The sequence below is a fragment of the Myxine glutinosa genome, chromosome 10 (genome assembly GCF_964187855.1).
Source record: "Myxine glutinosa chromosome 10, kmMyxGlut1.1, whole genome shotgun sequence".
In the NCBI taxonomy this organism is placed as follows: domain Eukaryota; kingdom Metazoa; phylum Chordata; class Myxini; order Myxiniformes; family Myxinidae; genus Myxine; species Myxine glutinosa.
In genome coordinates, this window is record NC_136270.1 from 56,192,266 (window position 1) to 56,217,265 (window position 25,000).

At 46.1% G+C, this 25,000-nt stretch overlaps 1 protein-coding gene across 9 annotated transcripts in view; it reads left to right on the plus strand.

The window, feature by feature from the left end:
- Window positions 1-25,000, plus strand: part of LOC137434585 (poly(rC)-binding protein 3) — a 226,208-nt gene that overhangs the window by 187,705 nt on the left and 13,503 nt on the right. The window contains exon 12 of one of the 9 annotated variants that reach the window (XM_068127763.2): window positions 15,992-16,090. The exons of the other annotated variants lie outside the window; for them this stretch is intronic. Within the exon in view, the coding sequence (XP_067983864.2) occupies window positions 15,992-16,075 (84 nt within the window). The 3' untranslated portion in view covers window positions 16,076-16,090. Of the gene's footprint in view, window positions 1-15,991; window positions 16,091-25,000 lie in introns of those variants that run through there. 9 annotated transcript variants of the gene reach the window in all.

Genomic DNA, 25,000 nt, shown 5'->3' on the forward strand with positions numbered 1-25,000 from the left:
AGAATCTCCTGGCTCCAGCCGGTGACGTCACCGGCGGGGATCCCCGGCGCCAGAGTGGCTGGTCACGTGACCGCCAAAGCGTCCCGCGCGTGCGGGTATAATGAGCTACACCTGTGGATCACGTGACCACTGAAGCACGCCTCGCTTGAGAGGCGTGGCTTTCGGTTTCGGTTTGGGTTTTTGGTTTTGCTTTATAAGGCAGCCCGATAAACGGGCTTTTTAGTGTTCCCGAGTTGGTTTTACGAATAAACATCTTCTCGGACGAGTTTGTGCCTTGCCATCCTTTTATCCGTATTCTGCTGGAGTCCAGACTCCTTCAATGTAAAGAAATAAACTGGTTTTATTAAGTGTTGTGGCGGACACGAAAGCACTGACGTGGTGACATCACCCCGCACACCAAGTGGGGGTGGGCCACGCCGGGGAGAGAGGCGTGGCCTCAGGATATAGACGGGGCGCGCAGCCTTGAGCAGCTTAGTGCTGCAGTTTGAATAAAGACTCTTGTATGAACCGCGTTGTCCGCTTGCTCTTTGCGTAAGCATTAGCGCGCAGCATCGCGCTACAGTGTATTTACCTTGAAGATCAGACGAAGATGCCGGCGGAGGTGGAGGAGATAACTTTTGCCCTTTTCGCCACACTTTACTCGCTTTCACTTGCAGGGCGTTTCAATAAAAACCTGTCCAACGAGGTTTGTTTCTTCCTCCCTTTCAAAAGCCTTTATCGACTCCTTCTGCTTCAAAATCGTACATATCGTAGAAGTACTACGATCGTACTGCCTCGCCAAGTCGACAACACGCACACCTCGCTCATGTTTTTCGACGATTGCGTGATTTATATCCAAGCACATCATCCTCTTCTTCTTCTCAGTACTGCCCTTGGCACTCAATTTCTTAGGACCCATGGTTAAAACTAAGAAACTAAGAAATTTTCCAAAATAACCAACATGCGAAAACAAAGCAGCAGCGATATACGGCAGAGATGCTTGCACGGCAAGATAACCACCACGTGACCGGAACGCTCGTTGGGCCACCTAGTGGCGGGTGGCGTAAGCTCGTAACTCAGATCTCGGCTCGCATCTCAAAGCAAAAAACCGCCCGAGCGACGGCTCGTATCTCGGAAAACTCGTAAGTTGGTGCACTCGCAAGTCAAGGTTTCACTGTATATATATATATATTACATATTTTATATATGTGTATATTGTCAAGTTTGTGGCCAATGAAAACCAGCTTTGGACGGATAGCCGAACAGTTAACTCCGAGGCAGCAGTTTGAAACTTGGCGTACTTTTTTTTGGCACGGGCGAAGAAAACCAAGGTGCTTGCCTCAGGCGGCCGCCATAGGGTTTATTCCTCGAACGCACAAACACAGAAACGAGAAAATGAAAATCAACAATACGACAATGGAAAATGTCACAATAACAAATTTTATGAAATAAAGACAAGACAATAAAATGAATGTTGAGGTAAAACTATAAATCTTCCTGCTGTGAAGGACCCTCCACCCAGACACAAAAACAGACAGGGGGAAAGACAATGAAAAAAAAACAATGGTCTTTTTAAAATCATCGACCGACACTCAGCTTGCTCCCTGAGGTTGTTGAAAGACGTCGGCAGTACGAGGTGGCCCAACGCCGCTCGAGCGGGAAGCGGCCCGCCAATGGCACCAAGACCCCCACGTCAAAAACTCGGGAAGGGGAAGGGGTAGGGGGGAGGGGAGGGGGAAAAGGTTGGGGGAGGGGGAGGGAAGGGGAGGGCCAGTCAACAATGACGTTGCAGTTCTCATGGTCGGAGAGCAGCACAACAATCGCGACATCATCCTGCATCTTCGCAACAGCACGAAGCGGATTTTTGGAGACTCACCGATCCTGTGACGCCCTCCAGTACCGGCGTTGCCGGGTGGGGGAAGGGAGACCCGTACATTCCCAACCTGTACATTCGCCCTCTCGACTCAAGCTCACTCGGACAAAAGCCTCGCACACATTACACCGTGAAGGCCCAATGGCCATGTCTATGCCACAAATCAAGTACGTGAGCGAGTCGGGCACACTGAATTGAAAATATATAGAACGCTCATACTCCGTGAAAAGTGAAGTCGCCATCTTGGTTAGCACGACTCGACCAACTCGCTTCGCGGATCTCGTTTGTTTTGAACGTGTGAATTACGTGCGAACGCGTAACTGTGAGTTTATGGCGGCAAGGAACATCACGTGATCGCTTTGAGCGAATCAGTGCGACGCTCTGCCACCTGCTCAGATTCCGTGTATAATATTCCTCGCTGAAATGCGCTGAGGTAAATATGAATAAAAAATATGGATCTCGTAAAGATGAAAGAAAAAAAAACCGATGTGGTGTGAATGGCAATGTTCCTCGCTGAAATGTGAAAAAACGCAATCGCTTTTCGCTCTGAAATACGTGCGAACGTGTAACTGAGTTTATGGCGGCAAGGAACATCACGTGATCGCTCTGAGCGAATCAGCGCGCTGCTCTGCCACCGCCTCAGATTCCGTGCATAATATTCCTCGCTGAAATACGCTGAGGTAAAAATATGGTAAAACAAATATTATGAAATTTTTTTTTTTAGGTCGGCCATGTTCTTGCCAGGCTCAATGGCCATGTCTATGCCAAATATCAAGCACGTGAGCCTCTCCGTTTAGGAGTCTATCGGTAACATTACACACACGCACACAAACTGTTTTGTGTGTGTGTGTGTGTGTGCGTGTGTGTGTGTGTGTGTGTGTGTGTGTGTGTGTGTGTGTGTGTGTGTGTGTGTGTGTGTGTGTGTGTGTGTGTGTGTATATATCTATATATATCTATATATATATATATATATATATATTTACGGAATAGGTGTGCGGTGGTCAGGTGTGTGATGAAGTCTATGAGTGTACCTGAGGGGTGTGTCAGAGAAGGTGCAATGACGAAGAGTATGGAAACAGCTGGATGTGTGAGCAAGGAGCGGAACGCGGGGTGTGAGCATGCAAGTGGAGCATCGACGCGAAACGGGATAGCGGTTAGATCGACTTTTTGCCGAAGCGAGCCGTCGGTTCGTGCCGGGGTTTGCGTGCCGCGCAATTCTCAAATCCACAACAATATATATATATATATATATGTGTGTGTGTGCGTGTGTGTATATGTATATACATATACATATATATATATATATATATATATATATATATATATATATATATATATATATATATATACATATATATATATATATATATATATATATATATATATATATATATATATATATATATATATATATATATATATATATATATATATATATATATATATATATATATATATATATATATATATATATATATATATATATCACTGTAAGAAATAGTAGAAACTCCACAGTACGAGCAGGGCGTCTCATTTGCATTGAATAAATAATCGTTCGATTAAATAAGACGTGGACGTAGCTTCAGGACGTCGATCTTTAATTGTCGACAAGCTTTCGACCAACAAAGGTCTTCTTCTGAGTCGGCCCCAAGTTCAACGGAAGTGAAGCGCACCTTCCAGTTACCGTTTGCGTTACAGTTCCGGTGCACGTGCATATACAAATATAGAGATATACATACATAAACACACAAGCATATATTCATATACCATTTATATTCATATAATATATTTATATATTTACATAAATGACATATAAAGGTAGAATGAATGAATGAATGAAAGAATGAATGAATGGGTTACTGTTAACAATTTGATTGGGTTGATGTAGGAACATGCTTTAGTCATCAAAATTTATGCCATGAGGGATTTTTGTCCGAAGTTTGTGTATCCAAAAGGACTCACGTTTCAGAATCGTGGTGTGTGATCGATTTGTGATTGATTCAAGGCAGAGATTTGAATGTCATTTATAGAGTGATCCGGTTGATTAAAGTGTATCGTGTAAGGTAGAGACTTGCCCTGACTGGTGTGGAAGTTATTGATTTCTGACCGGGTGTTATTAAATCGTGTGTCGAGTGTATTCTCAGTTTTTCCAACATATTGTTTGGTGCACTTTTGGCAAGTGATTAGGTATATGACCCATGTAGATTTGCAGTTCATATAGGAGGTGATGGGGAATTTTTGTCCAGTGGTAGAACAACAGAATTTGTTTCCTTCTAGTAAATGCTTGTGAATAATGCATTTGTTTGCTGTGCATTTATAGAAGCCAGGGATCCTAGTTTGTTTGTTGTGGGGCTGTGGGTGCTTTACTCAGGGACCTCTTGGTAAAAGCAAAAAAAATTCATTCTTTCGTTCATTCTTTCATTCATTCATTCATTCATTCATTCTACCTTTATATGTCATTTATATAAATATATAAATATATTATATGAATATAAATGGTATATGAATATATGCTTGTGTGTTTATGTATGTATATCTCTATATTTGTATATGCACGTGCACCGGAACTGTAACGCAAACGGTAACTGGAAGGTGCGCTTCACTTCCGTTGAACTTGGGGCCGACTCAGAAGAAGACCTTTGTTGGTCGAAAGCTTGTCGCCAATTAAAGATCGGCGTCCTGAAGCTACGTCCGCGTCTTATTTAATCTAATGATTATATATATATATATATATATATATATATATATATATATATATATATATATATATATATATATATATATATATATATATATATATATATATATATATATATATATATACATACATATACATATACATATACATATACATACATATACACACTCAACCCTCGGCTATCGCACCTAATTGGTGCCGGTGCGTTAGCCGAAATCGCGATAGCCGAACTGAAGAACGTATGATAATAATTCTAATTGGTGCAAGGACCCCCCAAGTTGACCACATATTTAACCTATTTTTGCCACTTTTTTAACCAAGTGTTTCTACCATATAAAGAAACATTAACATATGACGAAACATTAAAACCAGAATCACAATATGTAAATAAAAATAAAATGGTAAAAAAAGTACTTTTTTACCATTTTATTTACCTTTTTGGGGAAGATGAGCTTAGGTGGTTGGGTGGGGTCCAAGGCTTGGGTGGAGTCTTATTGACCTGACCACCCCTATGTGCCTCTAACTCGTCCAGGATTGTGTCAGCTGTAGCACCAGAGAAGCGCTCAACATCAGAGGGCTCGTCAAAGACAGAGGGCTGTGCCTCGTTGCGACGCCGTAAGCAGGGTCGGCGTCATGGGGGGGTGGGGTGGCATTCGCGCGCCATGCCCACCCAAATGAGTTATTGTGCCACCCCCCCCCCCCCCCTCACACCCACCCGCAGGCCAAGCCTTTGGTGCCAAACTTGCACGTTGGCTATAGTGTGTGTGTGTGGTGTGTGTGTGTGTGTGTGTGTGTGTGTGTGTGTGACTTTGCAGCATGTTTTTAAATTGGAACTGGGTTGGTGTGTTGGTTGTTGACGGCAAACTCTTATTATCAAGCATTTACATCATAGATTGAGGTCTCCAACGGCAGTTTGTGCCCCCCCCCCCACGCCCCCCGCGGTTACCCTAATGTCCCCCGATTAGACTTGTTCTGACGCCGAATCTGGCCAAAAGAATTCGGTGATCTGGCGTTGGCGGAGGGCGTTGACGTGGGCATGGTACTGCTCCTCGTAACCTGCCAGTGCCGTATTAATAAAGGAGCACCTTGCTTCACTGTTGAATGGTAAATCTTATCGACGTTTCTACGATAATCACGGTTTTGGTAAATACCTCGCACTGTTGACTCATTTATCCCAAATTTCTTTCCAACACTTTGCTTTGTTTCACCATTGTCTATCAACTGCACAATTTCGAATTTCTGAGCGTAAGTTAAGTTCTTCCTCTTCTTTATAGCCCTTGATTTCTCTTTCCCCACGCTCGGTGAAGACGTAGCACCCTTTCCACCATTTCCGGTGCGCGATAGCGCGTATTTGGGCCGCGATAGTCGTGTGTTGTGCAGTTTTTAGGTAACCGCGATAGCAGAGAAACGCGATAGCCGAGTTCGCGATAGCCGAGGGTTGAGTGCATATATATATATATATACACATACATACATACATACATACATACATACATACATACATACATACATACACACAGACAGACTTGGCATTTAATATGGAATATATTTTTTTACTTGGGTTTACTTTCTTAACTCAGTATATCAATCTGGTGAGTTTCTTTTACACTTTGGTGATTTATTTGTTGAAAGAACCATGTCACTGATTGTCTGTCGCAGCAAGAAGTCAACAACAGGATTATATCACAGGTGGCGTGGCAAAATGTACGGACAGGTGCATTTGACGATTGGCTTCACAGTCGGGTATACAAGGGTTGTTGCGTTCTGTATTAGTGGAAAACAACTGCTGCACGTCTCCAAAAGTTATTGCCGCTTCCTCTGGAGATGGTCCGTCAACTCGACAATGCTGTTTGTCATGGAGTGGTGGCTTTACGAAATTACAGCATGAAAGAGCATGCTATTGCTCGGCAGTATGGCATCACTCCAGGTCAGGTGTCAAAGATCCTGAAACGAAATGCTCAGAGGGGTGTCCCTACTCCAACACTGAGGCCAGGACGTCCCCGCAGAACCACAAGGAGGGATGATCGCCAGCTGCACCGGTTAGTCCGCAATGGCCGTACCAAGTCAGCTAATCGGCTTAGGGCTGAGTGGCAGCAACTGACAAATGTGCCTGTATCCAGAAGGCGAGTCAACCAACGACTGGTTCAAGCAGGCTATCGTGCCAGGCGTCCCCTGAGAAAGCCACGCCTGACCAGACAACACAGCCAGCGCCGATTGCAATGGGCCAGAGAGCACCGTCAATGGCAGCCAGGACACTGTAATCACGTGACCTTCAGTGACGAATCTAGATTTCTGGTCTATCGTCAAGATGGCCGCGTCCGAGTACGCAGACAAGTGCATGAAGCCTTCAACAAAGATTGTATAGTGCCAAGAGTCCAAGCTGGAGGTGGTGGGGTGACCGTTTGGGCTGCTTTTCATGCAGGGGGAAAAACTGACTCAAAACCGACTGAAAAAAATCCACCGAACCATTCGTTCTGAATGGAAACTTGAACCAGTTCAAGTACAGGGCCATTCTGGAAGAAACATTGCTTCCATTTGCTCGTGCAGCCTTTCGAGGAAACTTTGTCTTCCAAGATGACAATGCACGGCCTCATCGTGCTCGCATGATCCAACACTTTCTTGCTGACCGTGGTGTAGAGCATATGGAGTGGCCTGCCATGTCCCCGGATATGAATCCGATAGAGAACTTGTGGGCAGAATGAACGCGTCAAATCGACCACTTGGACCAGCAGCCGACCTCTGTGCGTGAATTGCAGCAGGCTATTGTCACTGCATGGCAAGCGATTCCTGTCCAAACCTTGGCAAATCTCGTGAACAGCATGCCTCAACGTGTACGTGCTCTCCTGAATGCTCGTGGGGGTTACACGAAGTACTGAACTGTAATTTTACTGTCTGTAATCCCAGTCGTAATTTAACTTTTGTTTTTGTTAAAAAAAAATTTGGCTAATGTGCAAAATAAGGAGATACTTCTGGAAAACATACAGAAGTTTAACACAGTACTGTCCATGAATTGAGTTCGATATCAGTTTACATCACTTTCAAGGATCAATTTATTTGTTTCGAAATGTCAAATGTGGTTTTTGTTTCTTTTAAAGGTCACATTAACAAAACCTAGAATAATGTCAACATAATTCCAATGAACTTTTGGTTCTTAGACATCTTGAAAAGTAAGTTCACCCCCACAAAAAAAGGATTCCATATTAAATGCCAAGTCTGCATTTATATATATATATATATATTGTTACGGACGCGGTTAAAGATGTTATATTTGCCGAGCGGAGGCTCCGCGACCGAACAGTGCTTCCCTGACTAAAACCCGATTCACCCCAAACTTTGGCCGTATCGCGCCACCACTATTCAATCGGGAAAAGACTAAGACGACACGGATGTGAAGAAAAGGAAGACGAAGGCAAAGAAAGGTTTGGAAATATGATTACTATTTATTACTATTTACAGGCTCAAAATAACCAAGGAGAAGGAAAGATAAGAAAATAATATACAGAAGCTTTTTAGAGACACAGGGAAAATACTAGCTTATCTAACAGGCTTACATACTACCCAGGGACAAGACAAAAGACAGACTACGAACACACTTACACAGGGAATGATGATAGGGATGGCAGGTGGATGGCTGGCGGGATAGGGAGGTCCAACTGGTCCTGCAGCACGATCGGCTCGTTGGGCAGCCGCCGTTCCTTCGCGGCCCTGCTCCAAACTGCCGTCCAGGCCTCACGCTGCTGTGGCTGCAGTTTCGGTGGCTCGAGCTGCTGTAGATGCAGTTTCGGTGGCTCAAGCTGCTGTAGATGCAGTTTCGGTGGCTCCAGCTGCTGTAGATGCAGTTTCGGTGGCTCAAGCACACAGCTCAGCTCTGACGCCCCAGCTCTTGTCTCCTCCCTCCTTGTCTCAACTCTGTCAAAGCTCATCTCCTGGACTCAACTGCTGGACTTCTCCCTGACTCAACTGTTGGACTTATCTCCTGGACTCAACTGTTGGACTTATCTCCTGGACTCAACTGCTTCGGGAACGCCCCGCCGGCGGGTTATATAGGCCCCGCCCCTCAACCTTTGCGAACCTCCCCCAAATGTTCTTCCTCCGCCCTCTCTAGCCAAACCCCTTGTTCATGGTTGGTCGAGTGGGGCTGGCTCACTCCTCCCCTCTATGACGAGGTGGAGACACGCCTTTCTTCCCCAACCCTGCCTCGTGGCCAATGGTGGTTGAAGAGAAAACCACCCAAAATGCAGTTGGCCATCGAAATGAAATGAAATGAAAGGGGACCTATTCTTATTTCACTTGGTACAATGGAGTATTTAAGTTAATGGGAGACACAGCCTTACCCTAAGACACATAATAAGATATAAGCTATCGAACAGGGGTATTCTATGATTGGCTGACGTGGATGCTTTATGGACTAATTACCGAGACGCCCTTTTTACCCCCTACACAACTCCGGAGGCAGGAGGCGCAGAATAAACAATAATAATAATAAAACACACCATACAAAAAAAATACAGTCCTCATATCCGCAACAATATATATATATATATATATATATATATATATATATATATATATATGTATGTATGTATGTATGTATGTATGTATGTATGTATGTATGTATATATACAACAACAACAGGCATTTTAAGGCCATTTTCCCTGCAAGAGTGGGGGTTAGCCTTGCGGTCCCCATGACAATCTTCTCCATTTTACCCTATTTTCTGCATCTCCCCTTGTTAACCCTCTTGCCCGTGTTTCTTCTTCGACCATCTTTAGCCAAGTCTTTCTCGGTCTTCCCTGTCCTCTACTTCCTTCTACATGCATTTCCATCACGCTTCGCAACCAGTCACTTTCATCCTTCCTCAACACATGACCAAACCAGCTCAACCTGTTTCTCTTCACAGCATCCATCACAGGCTCTATTCCCATCATCTTTCGCAATTCATCATTTGTCTTCCTCTCTCTCAACGATACTCCACACATCCACCGAACCATTCGCATTTCCACCCTTTCCACCCTTTGCAGCCTTCGTTGCTGCTCTACGATCATTACCCATGTCTTGTTCCCAGAAATCATAACACTTCTCACACTTGCAGCATACACCTTTCCCTTCAGCTTCAACGACACTCCCCTCCTCGTCAGCACGCCACTCAGTTCCCGAAACTTCTTCCATGCACATCTCGCTCGAGCAACTGTTGCCGAGTCTGATCCACCTTCTCCATTCAGCATGTCTCCTAGGCAACAAAATGTTTTCACACCTTCCAGCTTCACGCCGTCTCCAAAATCCAACTCAACATTTCCTCCTTCTGCAGCTCCCTCTGTGCACACCTTACACTTGAATGTAGCTGCCACACTGGTTAATGACCCTCTCAAACCACTACATATTTGACGAACCCACTCAGCGCACATTGCACATTGAATGGAATTCACTCCGACACCCTTCCTGCACACAGCACACGGCCACTTCCCAGTTCTTTCCACCGCACCACATGCTTTACCACTTGCCATCACCTTCGTTTTTCCGATATTCACCTTCAGACCTTTTGTCTCCATACATTCCTTCCACTTGTTCATCTCCTTCAGTCCATCCATAACTTTCTGCAATCAACACCAGATCATCTGCATACATCAACTCCCACGGTAAACCCTCCTTGACGTTCCGAGCCAGCACCACCATCACAGCTACAAATAGTAGTGGACTTAATACCGACCCCTGATGCACTCCCACCTTCACCTCAAACTCACCACTGTTCCCGTCCTTCGTCCTTACAGCCGTGCGCGCTCTTTTGTACATTGCCATCACTACTCTGATCAACCATTCCTCCACTCCTAACTTCCTCAATGCCCATGTCACTACTTCACATGGAACCCTATCGAATGCCTTCTCCAGATCAACAAACCCAAGAAACAACTTCTTCCTCTTCTCCATGTACAGTCACGTGAAAAAGTAAGTACACCCCATGTAAAGTTTTGACTTTTTCAACATATTTCAACATACAGCTATTTGATCTTCATTTCAACAATATTGATAGATAAAGGTGATATAATATAACAAATATCATGAAACATTTACATTTTGTAGTCCATTGTATAATCTAAATAAACATAAATGCAAATTTCGCATGTGGAAAAAGTAAGTACACCCTTGGCTCTGATAGGTGGTATTGCCCCATTTGGCAGAAACAACCTCAAGTAGGCGTTTCTTATAACTGTCTACCAGTCTCTGACATCGACTGGGAGAAATTTTTGCCCACTCCTCCATGCAGAATTATTTCAGCTGTGCGATGTTTGAGGGGTTTCTTGCATGCACAGCTCGTTTCAAATCCCCCCCACAACATCTCAATGAGATTTAGATCCGGGCTTTGACTTGGCCATTCCATAACCCTCCATTTCTTTCTTTTCAGCCATTCCTTGGTGGATTTACTGGTATGTTTCGGGTCATTGTCATGTTGCAAGGTCCACCTTCGGTTGAGCTTCAGCTTTCGGACAGATGGCCTCACATTATCCTCAAGCACCCTCGGGTACAATGAAGAATTCATAGTGGATTCTATGATGGTGAGCTGCCCAGGCCCTGATGCAGCAAAGCTGCCCCAAACCATAATATTTCCACCACCATGCTTTACAGTTGGTATCAGGTTCTTGTGGTCAAATGCTGTCTTTGGTTTTCGCCAAACATGTCTTCTGGTACTGTGGCCAAATAGCTCTATCTTTGACTCATCTGTCCAGAGCACATTGTTCCAGAAGTGCTGGTATTTGCCTCGGTGTTCATTGCAAACTTTAGTCTTGCCCTGATGTTCTTTCTGTACAGCAAAGGTTTCCTCCTGGCACACCTCCCATGTAGATCAAATTTGTGCAGCCTCTTTCTAATGGTAGACTCGTGCACTTTGACATCAACAGTGGCAAGAGCTACCTGTAGGTCCCGTGATGACGTTCTGGGGGTTCTTAGAGATTTCTTTCAGCATCTTGCGGTCTGCTCTCGGGCTGAACTTGCTGGGGCGGCCTGGCCTGAACAAGTTGGCAGTTGTTTGGAATCTTCTCCACTTGTAGATGATCTTCCGGACAGTCGAATGATTGATTTCAAATTGTTTGGAGATCTTTTTACATCCCTTTCCAGACTTGTAGGCATCTATAACCTTCTTTCTGAAGGCCTCAGAGAGCTCTTTTGATCTAGGCATGGTGACGCCACACACTTCAACAACAAAGAGCAAACCAAACTAAATGTCTGAGGTTTAAATAAGACAGGTTCCTCCAAGATCCTCTAACGATGTTCTAATCATTTGCACCTGAGCTGGTGCACCTGATTCTAATTTTAGGTATTTGAAGTTGTGATAAATGTCGGGGTGTACTTACTTTTTCCACATTCGAAATTTGCATTTATGTTTCTTTAAATTATACAATGGACTACAAAATGTAAATGTTACATCATATTTGTTATATTATATCACTTTTATCTATCAATATTGTTGAAATGAACATCATGGTCTCCTGGGGCTTTCTCTTTCGCATCGCGAGCTGGGCTTTAACAAGCTCGCTCTGCTGTTCAATGTCGAATCTATTAATTAAGGCCGCACGGAGGGCTGGTAGGGTTATAGCACCCGGTGGTAAGGCTGTCAGCACCTCCGCCGCCGTGCCGCGCAGTGCCCCCACGAGGTGTACTCCACCTTCGTCCAAATTCCAACCATTCCCCCTACACACATGGTCGAATTGCGCCAGGTACGCCCTCAAATCACTCTTGCCGTCATACGGCGCGAGTGGAACCTTATGGCTGCCCGAAGGCCGGACCCCGTGCTTCGCTCCTTGCGGAGTTAGCTCGGGGACGAACCGTTCGGGCCCCCCCACAGTACACTATTCCCGGGGGGCTCGCGTGCGTCCCCCGTCCCTCTAAAGACTACCCCTGTCGGTGTCGATGCTTGGGTCGCCTCGTCGCAACCCGCTACCCACTCCATACTCGCACACCCCGGCTCACCAACACCTCACACTCCCCATGGTCGGACATCCCTGCGCGCGCACTCTCTCCACACACTCCGGACCAGTCGCACACCTTACCATTGGCCTCTCACGAACGCCCGGAGCCAATACCAACCCCCAAGCTCGCTGAACCTCCCCTCACACCATATTCATTTCCGATCATATCGCCACTCACCTCGGCGCTTCTTCCTCTTCGCTCCTCCCCCGCCACCTGCAAACTCTTTATTTGGTTAGCAAGTACGTCATCACGATGTGAGCACAGACCTTTTATCAATTCCCTCACCTCCTCCTTGATTTCATTCTTGGTCTCCCTTCGTCCCTTTTTAATTTCACTCACCCCTTCTTTCACCTCCTCCAACTTTTGTTTCACCCCCTCTATTTCCCGGTGCGCCCCCACAAGTTCTTCTTCTCAGGCCACCTTGGTCGGCTCTATATGGTTTCTGATCTCTCGTTATTTCGCCCCCAACGTCTCTACCACCTCATCCAACCTCTTTTTCAGCCCCTCGTGTACCATCTGACACGTTCTTCGTTGCTATAAGCTCCTTTTTTATTTCTTTCTGTGCCGATTTCAGCCCCCCTATCACGGCCGTGTTCTTACCCACTTGCTCCCCTAACTCCATTTGTCCCACTGTCAGCTTCTCTACCTCCCGCGTCAACTCCTCTATAACCCCCTGTAACCTAGCCGTACTCTTTCTCACCTCTTTCTCCACGCGCTCCTCACACTGCTTTACCTCGTCGCGTACCCCTCTGACCTCTTCGCTCACCCCGCGCCTTATATCCTCCCCCATCTCTCCCATTTCCCTCTTAGATGCCACTCTCATTTGTTCCAATTCGTTCTTCTGGGTGTCCAATTTGCTTTCCAGCCCGTTTTTGACCTCTATCTGATCCCCTATTTTTTATTTCCCGTGCGGATTTATCCCCCATTTCTCTCAATTGGCCCCCCATCTTGTCTTCTCACCCCGTTAACCCGTCCTTCATTCCCTCCATTTGGTTCTCTTAGGTGGCCATCCTATTTTCCAACCCCGTTAACCCGTCCTTCATTTCCTTCATTTGGCTACCCACGTCCTCCAATTGGCCTCCTAATTTGTTTTCTAATCACCCCAATTTGCTTTCTAACCCCCCAATTTGACTTCCCAATTGCTCCCCCATTCAATTTTCAATCCCCCAATTTGGTTTCCCATATCATTTCGCAATTCCCCAATTTGGTTTCCCAGGCCTTTCGCCTCGTCCTTTTGGGTGTCTAATTTGCCATTTATTTTATTCATTTCATTCATGAGCTGCGCCATGAAGGCTTGCATGTCGCCCCACCCCCATTTGCGCAGCGGGCGCGGCCCTCGCCGCCATGTGCGAGGCGCCGCCATCTTGCTCGCCTGCAACCCCTACTGCTGCATCCTCTCCAATTCCCTCTTCCATTCCTCCCAATTGTCCCACTTCTTCTCGGGGGGTCCTGGGTTAATTCTAACTCCTCTTCATCTACCCCCACCGGCATCCGATCGCCTTGGCTATCCATGGCACAATTTAGTTTAGATGTTAAATAAAATTTCGGCCGCTCGTAATTTTGACCAAATTTGTTCACAAGATAAAAAATTTTGGTTCAGGTCCCAAATCCCACCCCCAGACACCAATTGTTATGGATCTCCGACGTCAGCTCTCCCCTTATCAAGAGGGGGGGGGGGGGGTTAATCCGCTTGTCCTTTATCTGGCCGACGCGATCCTGGGGGTTATAACGTCCTTCCCGGGCAGCGTTAGGTAGGGTTTTTTAGGCCTAGGTATTCGCTACTACCTAAGTACTAACGCTAACCGGAAACGAGGGAATAACTCCCGCTCGAATCACGGATATTGATGGAAGATTGCCGAGCGGATAGCAATCCGCGATCCGAGCTGTTAACAAGTGACGAGACCCGATTCCAAGCGGTTCCTAATCGTGCCACGTTTGCCCAATGGAGAAAAGACTAGGACGATCGGATTAAGGAGAAACCAGGAAGAACAGGGCAATTTATTACAAATGTACAAAGAAGAAGAAGAAACGAAATTATGTACAAGAAAGAAAGAGGAAGGAAAAGTACACAGGGCAGTCTTAAACAGTCTTACTCTATTCCCTGGACACGGGCCCGATCGCTCTCAGATTCGGTCTCAGACTCCAGACTCACACGGGGATGCAGATGGTAGGGTGGCAGGTCCGGCGATGGTGTCCAGGCTCCAGTCCGGCTTCGGTCCAGCAGACGAAACCCGGCAGGCAGCTCTCCACGTAGTGTAACGCGAGCGGACAATTATAATGACGGGGAAAGGTAAACTTGGGCTATCGGCGTACGTAATATGCGCACCGGCGCTTTGACACGCGCTGCCGGTCTTACTCGCCCCAAGCGCCCCCTCCCCAATGTCCTGCACGCTGCGGTTCTTGGCAATGCGTGCCACGCGCTCGCCCTTAGTACAGCGGGTTGCCACAGCGCGTCCTTTGTAATACCAATGCTTGGCTTCAGTCTTCGGTAATGAGCGCTGCTCCGTAAGTTCTTATCACAAGCCAACCTCCTAACAAGTCCTTCCAACCACGATAAGTCTTCTGTGCACAGTCCTGTTCAACGAGCGCCGCTGCATAAGTCCTTTTACCAAACCTGATTCCTTGCAGTCCTCTCAAAGGGCTTTGCGTTCGCGCTTTTATAACCCAAGCCAGCGAACGCTCTCGAAGCCCCAAAACCACGCCTGTCAGGCGATCCAACTCCAGCCCTGGTTGGCTGGTTATGGCTTACTGGCCCCGCCTTGATGGCTGGTTGACGTGGTCGCACCTTCATCCTGGCGCTCCGCCCCCTTTTTGGGCCTTACCTCGTGGGTTTCTGGGCTGGTTTGAGCGGAAGCCCAGCGAGGTTGCGAACGCTGCTGACAAAGGCGCGTAACAAATTGGGAAGGGCCATGGGGCACAGACTGGAGCGCGCTTAATGGCGTCGCTTGGAAGGGAGGCTGCCAAAATGAACGGAAGGGCCTACTCTTATTTGATTGACGCAACGCAGATGCAACTTTTGGAAAATGGCCTTATCTAAACACAGACTATGAAATAACTGACGTCCTATGGTGACCTACGTGTTGCTTGTGGCCTATCTATGGGGTGCTACCTTTAACCTTTAATGATGTTATTATTTACAAGTGTGGGTTCTCAAAACCGCAACTATATATATGTATATATATGTATGTATATATATATGTGTATATATATATGTATATATGCATTATTCATGGATGACCTGACAGTTGTCCAACAGTCCGCTGATGCAGCAGTAGAGTGTCAAAGAGGGCCAAGTCGAAAGAGGAGGATGTGGAAAGCAAGAGGGATGTCAGATGCTTGTGATTGGCAGGTGGTGGCAGACCAAAAGCCACAATTGGTATTCCCAGAGGAGATCTGTGTGATAAGGTTTGTGGCCTGACATTCTCATCTGGTCAGGTGCAACAAGACTGGTCATCTTAGGGGAATTGTCTGTACCTTAGGAAGAGAACATGGAGGAGGTGCACGAGAGGAAGAGGGGAAAGAAAAGTGAGCTGGAGGCAGAGTGCTGGGAGAAGGGTTGGTGAGTTTCTTGTCAGCCATTTGAGGTGGGGTGTCGAGGGTATATTGGCCCTTTCCTGCATTTCTTGCTCGGATTGGAATGTGCCGAAGAGAAAGAAGGAGGATGTGTGACAGAGTGCCCCAGGTTGCCTTCAAAGGCTCACTTTGGATATGGAGGAAGTTTATGAAGGCACGTCGAACGGTGTAGGTTGAGGTTGTGGGGGGGGGGGGGGGGGGGATTTAATTTCAGTCTCAAGGGGTAGTGGCTGAGCACGGAAGGGAAATAGAGGTGTGTGTGTGTGTGTGTGTGTGTGTGTGTGTGTGTGTGTGTGTGTGTGTGTGTGTGTGTGTGTGTGTGTGTGTGTGTCGTGCGTGCGTGTTGCGGGAGTGGGTGTGCGTGTTGCGGGGGTGGGTGTTGCGGGAGTGGGTGTGGGTGTTGCGGGAGTGGGTGTGGGTGTTGCGGGAGTGGGTGTGGGTGTTGCGGGAGTGGGTGTGGGTGTTGCAGGAGTGGGTGTGGGTGTTGCAGGAGTGGGTGTGGGTGTTGCAGGAGTGGGGGTGGGTGTTGCAGGAGCGGGGGTGGGTGTTGCAGGAGCGGGGGTGGGTGTTGCAGGAGCGGGGGTGGGTGTTGCAGGAGCGGGGGTGGGTGTTGCAGGAGCGGGGGTGGGTGTTGCAGGAGCGGGGGTGGGTGTTGCAGGAGCGGGGCTGGGTGTTGCAGGAGCGGGGGTGGGTGTTGCAGGAGCGGGGGTGGGTGTTGCAGGAGCGGGGGTGGGTGTTGCAGGAGTGGATGGATGTGTGTGTTGCAGGAGTGGGTGTGATTTTGCATGAATGTGTTTTTGTTTGAGTAGTGCATGTTGTAAGGGTGATGGTCGGTTGTTTTTTTGTTTTCTTTGTTGTTTTTTTTTGGGGTGTGGGTGAGTGGAGGAGGGGCTGTTGATTCTGGGAGTGGAGGCAGTTTTGTTGTTGTAGTCTGTGTTTATGTGGTGGTGATGTGTTTTGAATTATGTGGTGGTGAGGTGTTTTGAATTATGTGGTGGTGAGATGTTTTAAATTAGGTGGGGGTGAGGTCTTTTTAATTTCATGGTGGTGAGGTGTTTTAAATTATGTGGTGGTCAGGTGTTATCGTCCCAAACTTCCAGTCTGCACCTATATATATATATATATATATATATATATATGGTCATGCGTCGCTTTACGTTCGTCCGATCGCATATACGTCCGTGGCCCATAAAAATAATAAGAAAATAATGGGGATTTTAAAAAAACCTTTCAGACAACGGGACGTAGCGGACGTAAGTGGCCTTAGAGCTGGCGTGCTCATGCATGCATCACGTGTTCTTAAACAAAATAGATTGTGCTGCCAGGCGTATGATGATACAGTCCAGTAACTATACTGTATATCCATAATATGTTTTGATAGATATAAGAAATGCCTATGTTGCTGGTTTGTTTTGTTGCTGGATGAAATGCCATCATCAGCATCCAGTCTCGATTACCCCCGCGTATCGTGAGTTAATCATGGGTCCCAAACGCAGTGCAACCAGCCCTAGTTGTAGCAGCAGCAAGAAACAATGCAAGAGCATCGATTTGGAGGAGAAGCAGAAAATAACAAGTGTTACGCCTAGGTCCCCTGTTGTTGAAGTGATGCGAGTTGACAAAGTGGAAGACGCAAGGCGGCCATCTTAGATTTTGACGTGGCGACCCAATTTTCAACAGCGTTCTCCCTTATGCGTAGATACACCCACACACCAGATTAGAAGTTCGTAGTTCGTTTATTTTTCAAGATATTTCGCTCAGAAGGTTCAGACATATATATGGTGGTGGCCATCTTGGATTTTGACGTGGCGACCCAATTTTCAATAGCGTTCTTCCTTATGTGTAGATACACCCACACACCAGATTAGAAGTTAGTAGTTCGTTTATTTTTCAAGATATTTCGCTCACAAGGTTCAGACATATATATATATATGGTGGTGGCCATCTTGGATTTTGATGTGGGTTGCACCCACACACCAAATTAGAATTCGGTCCTTCGCTTACGCATGCACGGATGCACGCACGCACGCACAGACGGACGGAGGGGAAAAACCATAGTCCCCCTTTCGCTCCACGGTGCGACGGGGGACAATAAGACAGCGTGAGGGTGGCAAATCTGTGAATGCTATCGCACGTGATTTCGGCATGTCGCACTCTACGATCACGACGATAATGAAAAACAAAGAAGATTCTTCATGCGGTAAAAGGATCGGCTTCAATGAAGGCAACACGATTGACCAAGTTTCGAGAGGGGCTGATATTGAATATGGAAAAGATGCTGATGACCTGGATTGAAGACCAGACTCAAAAGCGAGTCCCACTCAGCACGCTAACCATCATGGCCAATGCAAAAAGTTTGTTCGAGATGTTGAAGCAACAAGCAGAGCCGACCATGACAAAGAGTTTTCCGCAAGCTCTGGCTGTTGGGGTAGAGTTTGAAATGAGGAGCATAGTGAAGGAAGTGATGGGGATATGTATATATAGAGAGAGAGCATACAGGGCCATAAGGGATGGGGTAACTAAATTTCACATTTCCATACATAATAAATGTATGTACGGCTCCTGTACGGCCGTTTCACGGTAAAACAATGTGATGTTCGGACAACGTCCAATTCGGTTAAAAGCACGTTTCCAAGAACGTATCTAGGACGTTAAGCGACGCATGACTGTATGTGTATATATATACAGTCACGTGAAAAAGTAAGTATACCCCATGTAAAGTTTTGACTTTTTCAACATACAGCTATTTGATCTTCATTTCAACAATATTGTTAGATAAAGGTGATATAATATAACAAATATCATAAAACATTTACATTTTGTAGTCGATGGTATAATTTAAATAAACATAAATGCAAATTTCGCACGTGGAAAAAGTAAGTACACCCCTACATTTATCACTACTTCAAATACCTAAAATTAGAATCAGGTGCACCAGCTCAGGTGCAAATGATTAGAACATCGTTAGAGAGGATCTTGGAGGAACCTGTCTTATTTAAACCTCAGACATTTCGTTTGGTTTGCTCTTTGTTGTTGAAATGTGCGGGGTCACCATGCCGAGACCAAAAGAGCTCTCTGAGGCCTTCAGAAAGAAGGTTATAGATGCCTACGAGTTTGGGAAGGGATTTAAAAAGATCTCCAAACAATTTGAAATCAATCATTCGACTGTCCGGAAGATCATCTACAAGTGGAGAAGATTCCAAACAACTGCCAAATTGTTCAGGCCAGGCCGAGCCAGCAAGTTCAGCCCGGGAGCAGACCGCAAGATGCTGAAAGAAGTCTCGAAGAACCCCAGAATGTCATCACGGCACCTTCAGGTAGCTCTTGCCACTGTTGATGTCAAAGTGCACGAGTCTACCATGAGAAAGAGGCTGCACAAATTTGATCTACATGGGAGGTGTGCCAGGAGAAAACCTTTGCTGTCCAGAAAGAACATCAGGGCAAGACTAAAGTTTGCCAATGAACACCTAGGCAAAGACCAGCACTTCTGGAACAATGTGCTCTGGACAGATGAGTCAAAGGTGGAGCTATTTGGCCACAGTACCAGAAGACATGTTTGGCGAAAAGCAAAGACAGCATTTGACCACAAGAACCTGATACCAACTGTAAAGCATGGTAGTGGAAATATTATGGTTTGGGGCAGCTTTGCTGCATCAGGGCCTGGGCAGCTCACTATCATAGAATCAACTATGAATTCTTCATTGTACCAGAGGGTGCTTGAGGATAATGTGAGGCCATCTGTCGGAAAGTTGAAGCTCAACCGAAGGTGTACCTTGCAGCATGGCAATGTCCCTAAACATACCAGTAAATCCACCAAGGAATGGCTGAAAAGAAAGAAATGGAGGGTTCTGGAATGGCCAAGTCAAAGTCTGGATCTAAATCCCATCGAGATGTTGGGGGGGGGGGGGGGGGGGGGATTTGAAACGAGCTGTGTGTGCATATATATATATATATATATTTTTTTTTTGGTTGTGTGTGCATGCAAGAAACCCCTCAAACATCGCACAGCTGAAAGAATTCTGCATGGAGGAGTGGGCAAAATTTTTTCCCAGTCGATGTCAGACTGGTAGACAGTTATAAGAAATGCCTACTTGAGGTTGTTTCTGCCAAAGGGGGCAATACCACCTATTAGAGCCAAGGGTGTATTTACTTTTTCCACATGCAAAATTTGCATTTATGTTTATTTAAATTATACAATGGACTACAAAATGTAAATGTTTCATGATATTTGTTGTATTATATCACCTTTATCGATCAATATTGTTGAAATGAATCCCTGCGTGATGCGTATCCCTGCGCATCGTAAGAGTCGACCAAGGGTTGGCGTCAGGAAGGGCATCCGGCCATAAAAACATTGCCTCAAACAGGGAACCATGATTGTCATGGGGCTCGCAAGGCTAACCCCTGCTCTAGCGGGGAAAATGGCCTTAAAACGATCATTCATTCATTCATTCATTGTTGAAATGAAGATCAAATAGCTGTATGTTGAAATATGTTGAAAAAGTCAAAACTTCACACGGGGTGTACCTACTTTTTCACGTGACTATATATATATATATATATATATATATATATATATATATATATATATATATATATATATATACTAGACGACCCATGACCCGTTGGGTCAATGTCAGTTTGAATAGATATGAGAATAGAACTAAAGCGAACGCTGGACATCATCAGGGAGATTATTTGGGCCAGCAAGCCATAAGGCTCACCTCTCCAGCGTTCTAAATCACTTACCTGTGACACATGATTTCAGCCCATCACGTTTTTTTTTTTTTTGTTTTTTTTTTGTTAGAAAAAACACGTGACCCGTGGACTACCACGATTTTGTTGTCAGAGGACACTTCTGATGACGATGTTCTTTGTCGACGATCCTTCATTTACATAAACTCGCACGTTCTCTTTCCTCTTCCCTCGACTGAACGCCACATATAGCTGACCATGCTGGAAGACCGGTTTCTCCAGGTAGACCAGCACATTCTCCATAGTTTGCCCTTGCGCCTTATGGATCGTCATTGCAAAGCAGGATTGTATGGGGAACTGGCAGCGCTGCAAAGGGATATCCTCAGCTTCCGACAGATTTAGTCGGATCCGAGGGAGCATTACAGTTACGCCTTCAAACGTTGAACTTATGATCCTCGCAACTATAATATTTCGAAGCATGTCCTCAACAATCATGTGCGTCCCGTTGCAAAGTTTCGGAGGGTCCAAGTTCCACATCAAAATGATAGGGGATCCTTTTTTGAGCTCGAGGTTGTGCGGCGGCAATCCCGAGACTTCAACGGAATATAGGAATCCGTTGGGAAGTGCGTCGCATCAGTACCCTCAGTCACACTGTTGAACACAGCATACTCCTTGCTAGCACCAGGGAACCTTGTGATGCATCTTGAATTGATGTTTCGCATCATATCGTTGAGGGGCACTAATATAGACCTTGCTGAAAAAACCTCCATCGGATTGGCGAATGATGGATATATGGTATCGATGCACTCATCGAGCCCACTCGCTGTCAGCAGTATATCCTCTGGCAAATCTATCTCATCATCCGCATTTTTCTCGATTCTATCCTCGCCGATGTCGAGCAAAAATCTTGAAAACTGCCCACTTCCGTCGGTCAGTCGCATATTAGTTCTCAAGTGAAACATACCAAAGCTCTGCCATAAGTAGGACTTCTTTATGCACGCATTCTCAACGTCAGCATCACACCCACTTTTCACCACGGGCAGAAGTTGATGGAAATCACCACAGCATATCGTCAAGATCCCTCCAAAAGGCTCGTCTTTGTCACATACATCACGCAACGTGCGATCCACAGCCTCGAAACTCTCTCTCCTGATCATAGGACACTCATCCCACACGATGAGTTTTGTACTTCGAAAGAGGTCTGCGATAGTGGAATTTTTATCGATGTTGCATACGCCATCTTCCCTCGGTGTCAGAGGGATTTGGAACCTTGAGTGTGCTGTTCTTCCACCAGGCATGAGGGTAGCAGCTATGCCAGATGAGGCCACAGCAAGGGCAACTTCTCCACTCGCTCTCACTTTAGAGAGAATCAGGTTAATAAGAAACGTCTTCCCTGTGCCTCCAGGCGCGTCAATGAAAATCATTGATGACTGATTCGTGCGGATGCAACCGCACGCAAAGTCATAGACAACTCTCTGCTCATCATTGAGCAGAAGCTGCCTTTCGTCTACGATTCGCTGTTGTTCCTCCGTGTCGTATTGGAGTTCTCTCAGTAGGTGAATGTTGGCAATCCCTTCATGACGAAGAACAGTCGTTGGAGTCGGCAAGTGAAAATGTGCAACAGTTCTGTTCAACAATTGCATTTTCTGCTTCAAATACGATAGAGCCAAGTCATGATGGCGCTCGTTGATGGCAATATTGGGATCATTTGCAGATCGTCGATGAGCTAGAAGATAATCTTCAGCCATAGCGTCCTTGAAACGTTCCCATAGATCCAATGGATTGTCGACTTCACTTTGTGTGAGGAGCACAACGAACAAATCCCTCATGGGTCTGGGAAGGCGTGTCCTCAGCATCCTCCAGAGTCTCGCGCCAGACAGCGTCTCCTTGCAGCAAACCCATTTCTCTGCAAGCGTCTTTGAATGTGGGTAGAATGACATTATCACACGTTCTCAGGACTTCAAACGAAGTCGGCCCTCTCACGTGGTGCAGGAGTAGTCGGAAATAGTACAGGTCACCAGTACGCGGTGAAACGGTGTAAACTCATCCCAATATGTCATCCTCAAACATTCCAGGGTTGCCCTCCACCGGTCTGCCCTGTTTTCTTCGTTGCCATCTCTTCTTGGTCCATGTATAGAATCTCGGAACATCCACGTACAACAGTGTCTTAGCGAAATGGTCACGTCTGCAAAGATCCATAAACTCTGTCAACGTGGTTTTGGCCATATTGGGATTATTTCTTTGCTCACGAACGTTCCCAGCAAAAAATACCTGTTGTTCATTTGGCAGATGTACTCCTAAACGGATAACGGCCGGCTTCCTGTCATGGACTGAGAATCCAAGAATGGAGGCAACAGCCTCTGAAGGTCCAATGTATCTACCCGTCAAGTACTCCGTTATCTCGTCGTTTGTGCGCAGTGCATACGTAGCTTGATCGCTACCTTTCATGGCATACTTAATAACATACTTGATCGACTTTATAGAGCAGCATATTTCAACGTTGATGTGGCAATCAACCGTTTTCAGGAGATAGAGATTATGGGGAACAACCCACTGATTTGTAACAGGTCGTCGTTGCCTCCCTTCTTGGTGCCCTTCAAATCCTCCCATTTCTGGGGATCTTCTTCTATATATGGGGTACGAATCGTCTCCGCACCGTGTGTACGGAGCATATGACCGCGGGTATCTGTGTCTGCATGCTCCATTCTTCCAGCATCCAGTTGCTGTGGAACAATATGGACCATGGATCATGTGCTTCAACACCAGTCTGTGTCCCTCTGGATCTTCATCGGGATCTGGTATTTCAGCTTGTACAAATCGATCATAGTCTTGTGGTCTCGGCTTTGAAGCTTCATCGAGCCACAGCAAACAGTTTATGTGAGGGAGACCTCGCTTTTGGTACTCCACACACACAACGTGAGCGATACAGTTCCCGAAGAAGCCTTCTGATCCAGTAAGGTATTTAATGAACACCGTTTTCTTCAACTCGAACACTCTCGCAATGAGATCCGGTCTGTCATTCTCACTTTGGTGAGGAAACAGGTTATTGGAGATTTCAGGCCACTTTGGATTCCACGTCATAGTGATGAAGTAGGTCGCGTTACCATATTTTCTTACGTACATCATGGCATATACCTCGGCCCCCCTACAAATGTCGATGACAGTAGTACGCGGCGTCCGATGTTGGACAAATCGTCATTGTCATTGAGAGCATCAGTGAAGCCACTGTATGTAGCAGACCTCAGCGATGCCTGGTTCAGTCTTATAAACGCCAATCTTGTGCCTTCCATTTTGGCTGCCATATCAACAAGATACTGCTGGAACAGACGCCCCCCTCTGAGGAGGTAGTTGAACTCATCCTCATGGTTCATTATTCGGTAGGAGTAGTATTTCATGGCAGTCAATCTCCTGCCATTGGTCATGTTCATTTCAGGCTGCCATCCGTCATCTCCGAATGGGAAGAAGAGAACATACTGGAGTGCGTCGTAAGAACGGTGCAACTCAGAAATACTTTGCAGCGCTCCTCCTCTTGCTTTCAATACAATGTGACGCGCTGTAGCTTGAGGATCGACAGTATTCTTCACAACGACACCCACTTCATCAGCGATTTGACCATTGAACCTCCTCTCATGTTCACCAGCTGGTCTCCTGTTGGGATCAATAAGAACGAACGCCTCTGGCAAATTGCCTATTTCCTCGCGTGCCATGCGGAACGAGTGAACGTAAGGATTCACTTGTCTCAGCACGGTCTCTAATGCTCCAACTACATCATGGTGAATACCAGCATTGGTGAGTATCCGCATCCTCAACTGTACGCTGTCATGTGGATCTAAGAAATAAATTTGGAGGAATTTCGGATGTTCATCCGCATTTGGCAAGAAGGAACCGATACGATGATGTATTTGACCCTGAATTATGACCGATGGGCTCCATGCACCGTGCCGAGGAGAAACTTGGCTTCCTCCAAATGATGTCATTTGAAATAGACAGTTGTATTGTCTGATGTTCCTTGCGGAATTCGTTCGCTGTGGGTCCATCGCCGGCAAACAGATTGTGTAATTGATGGGGTAAAGGTCCCAGATTTCCCAAGGACACCTTTCCATTCGTGCAGCAAAAATGAGCTGTTTCACCTTGGAAAAGAAGCGCTCTACAATGTGGACAAATCTTGTCCATCGCACCGACGTCAGCAGAAGTGAAATTTCTTGCATTCTGCGCGTTTCTCT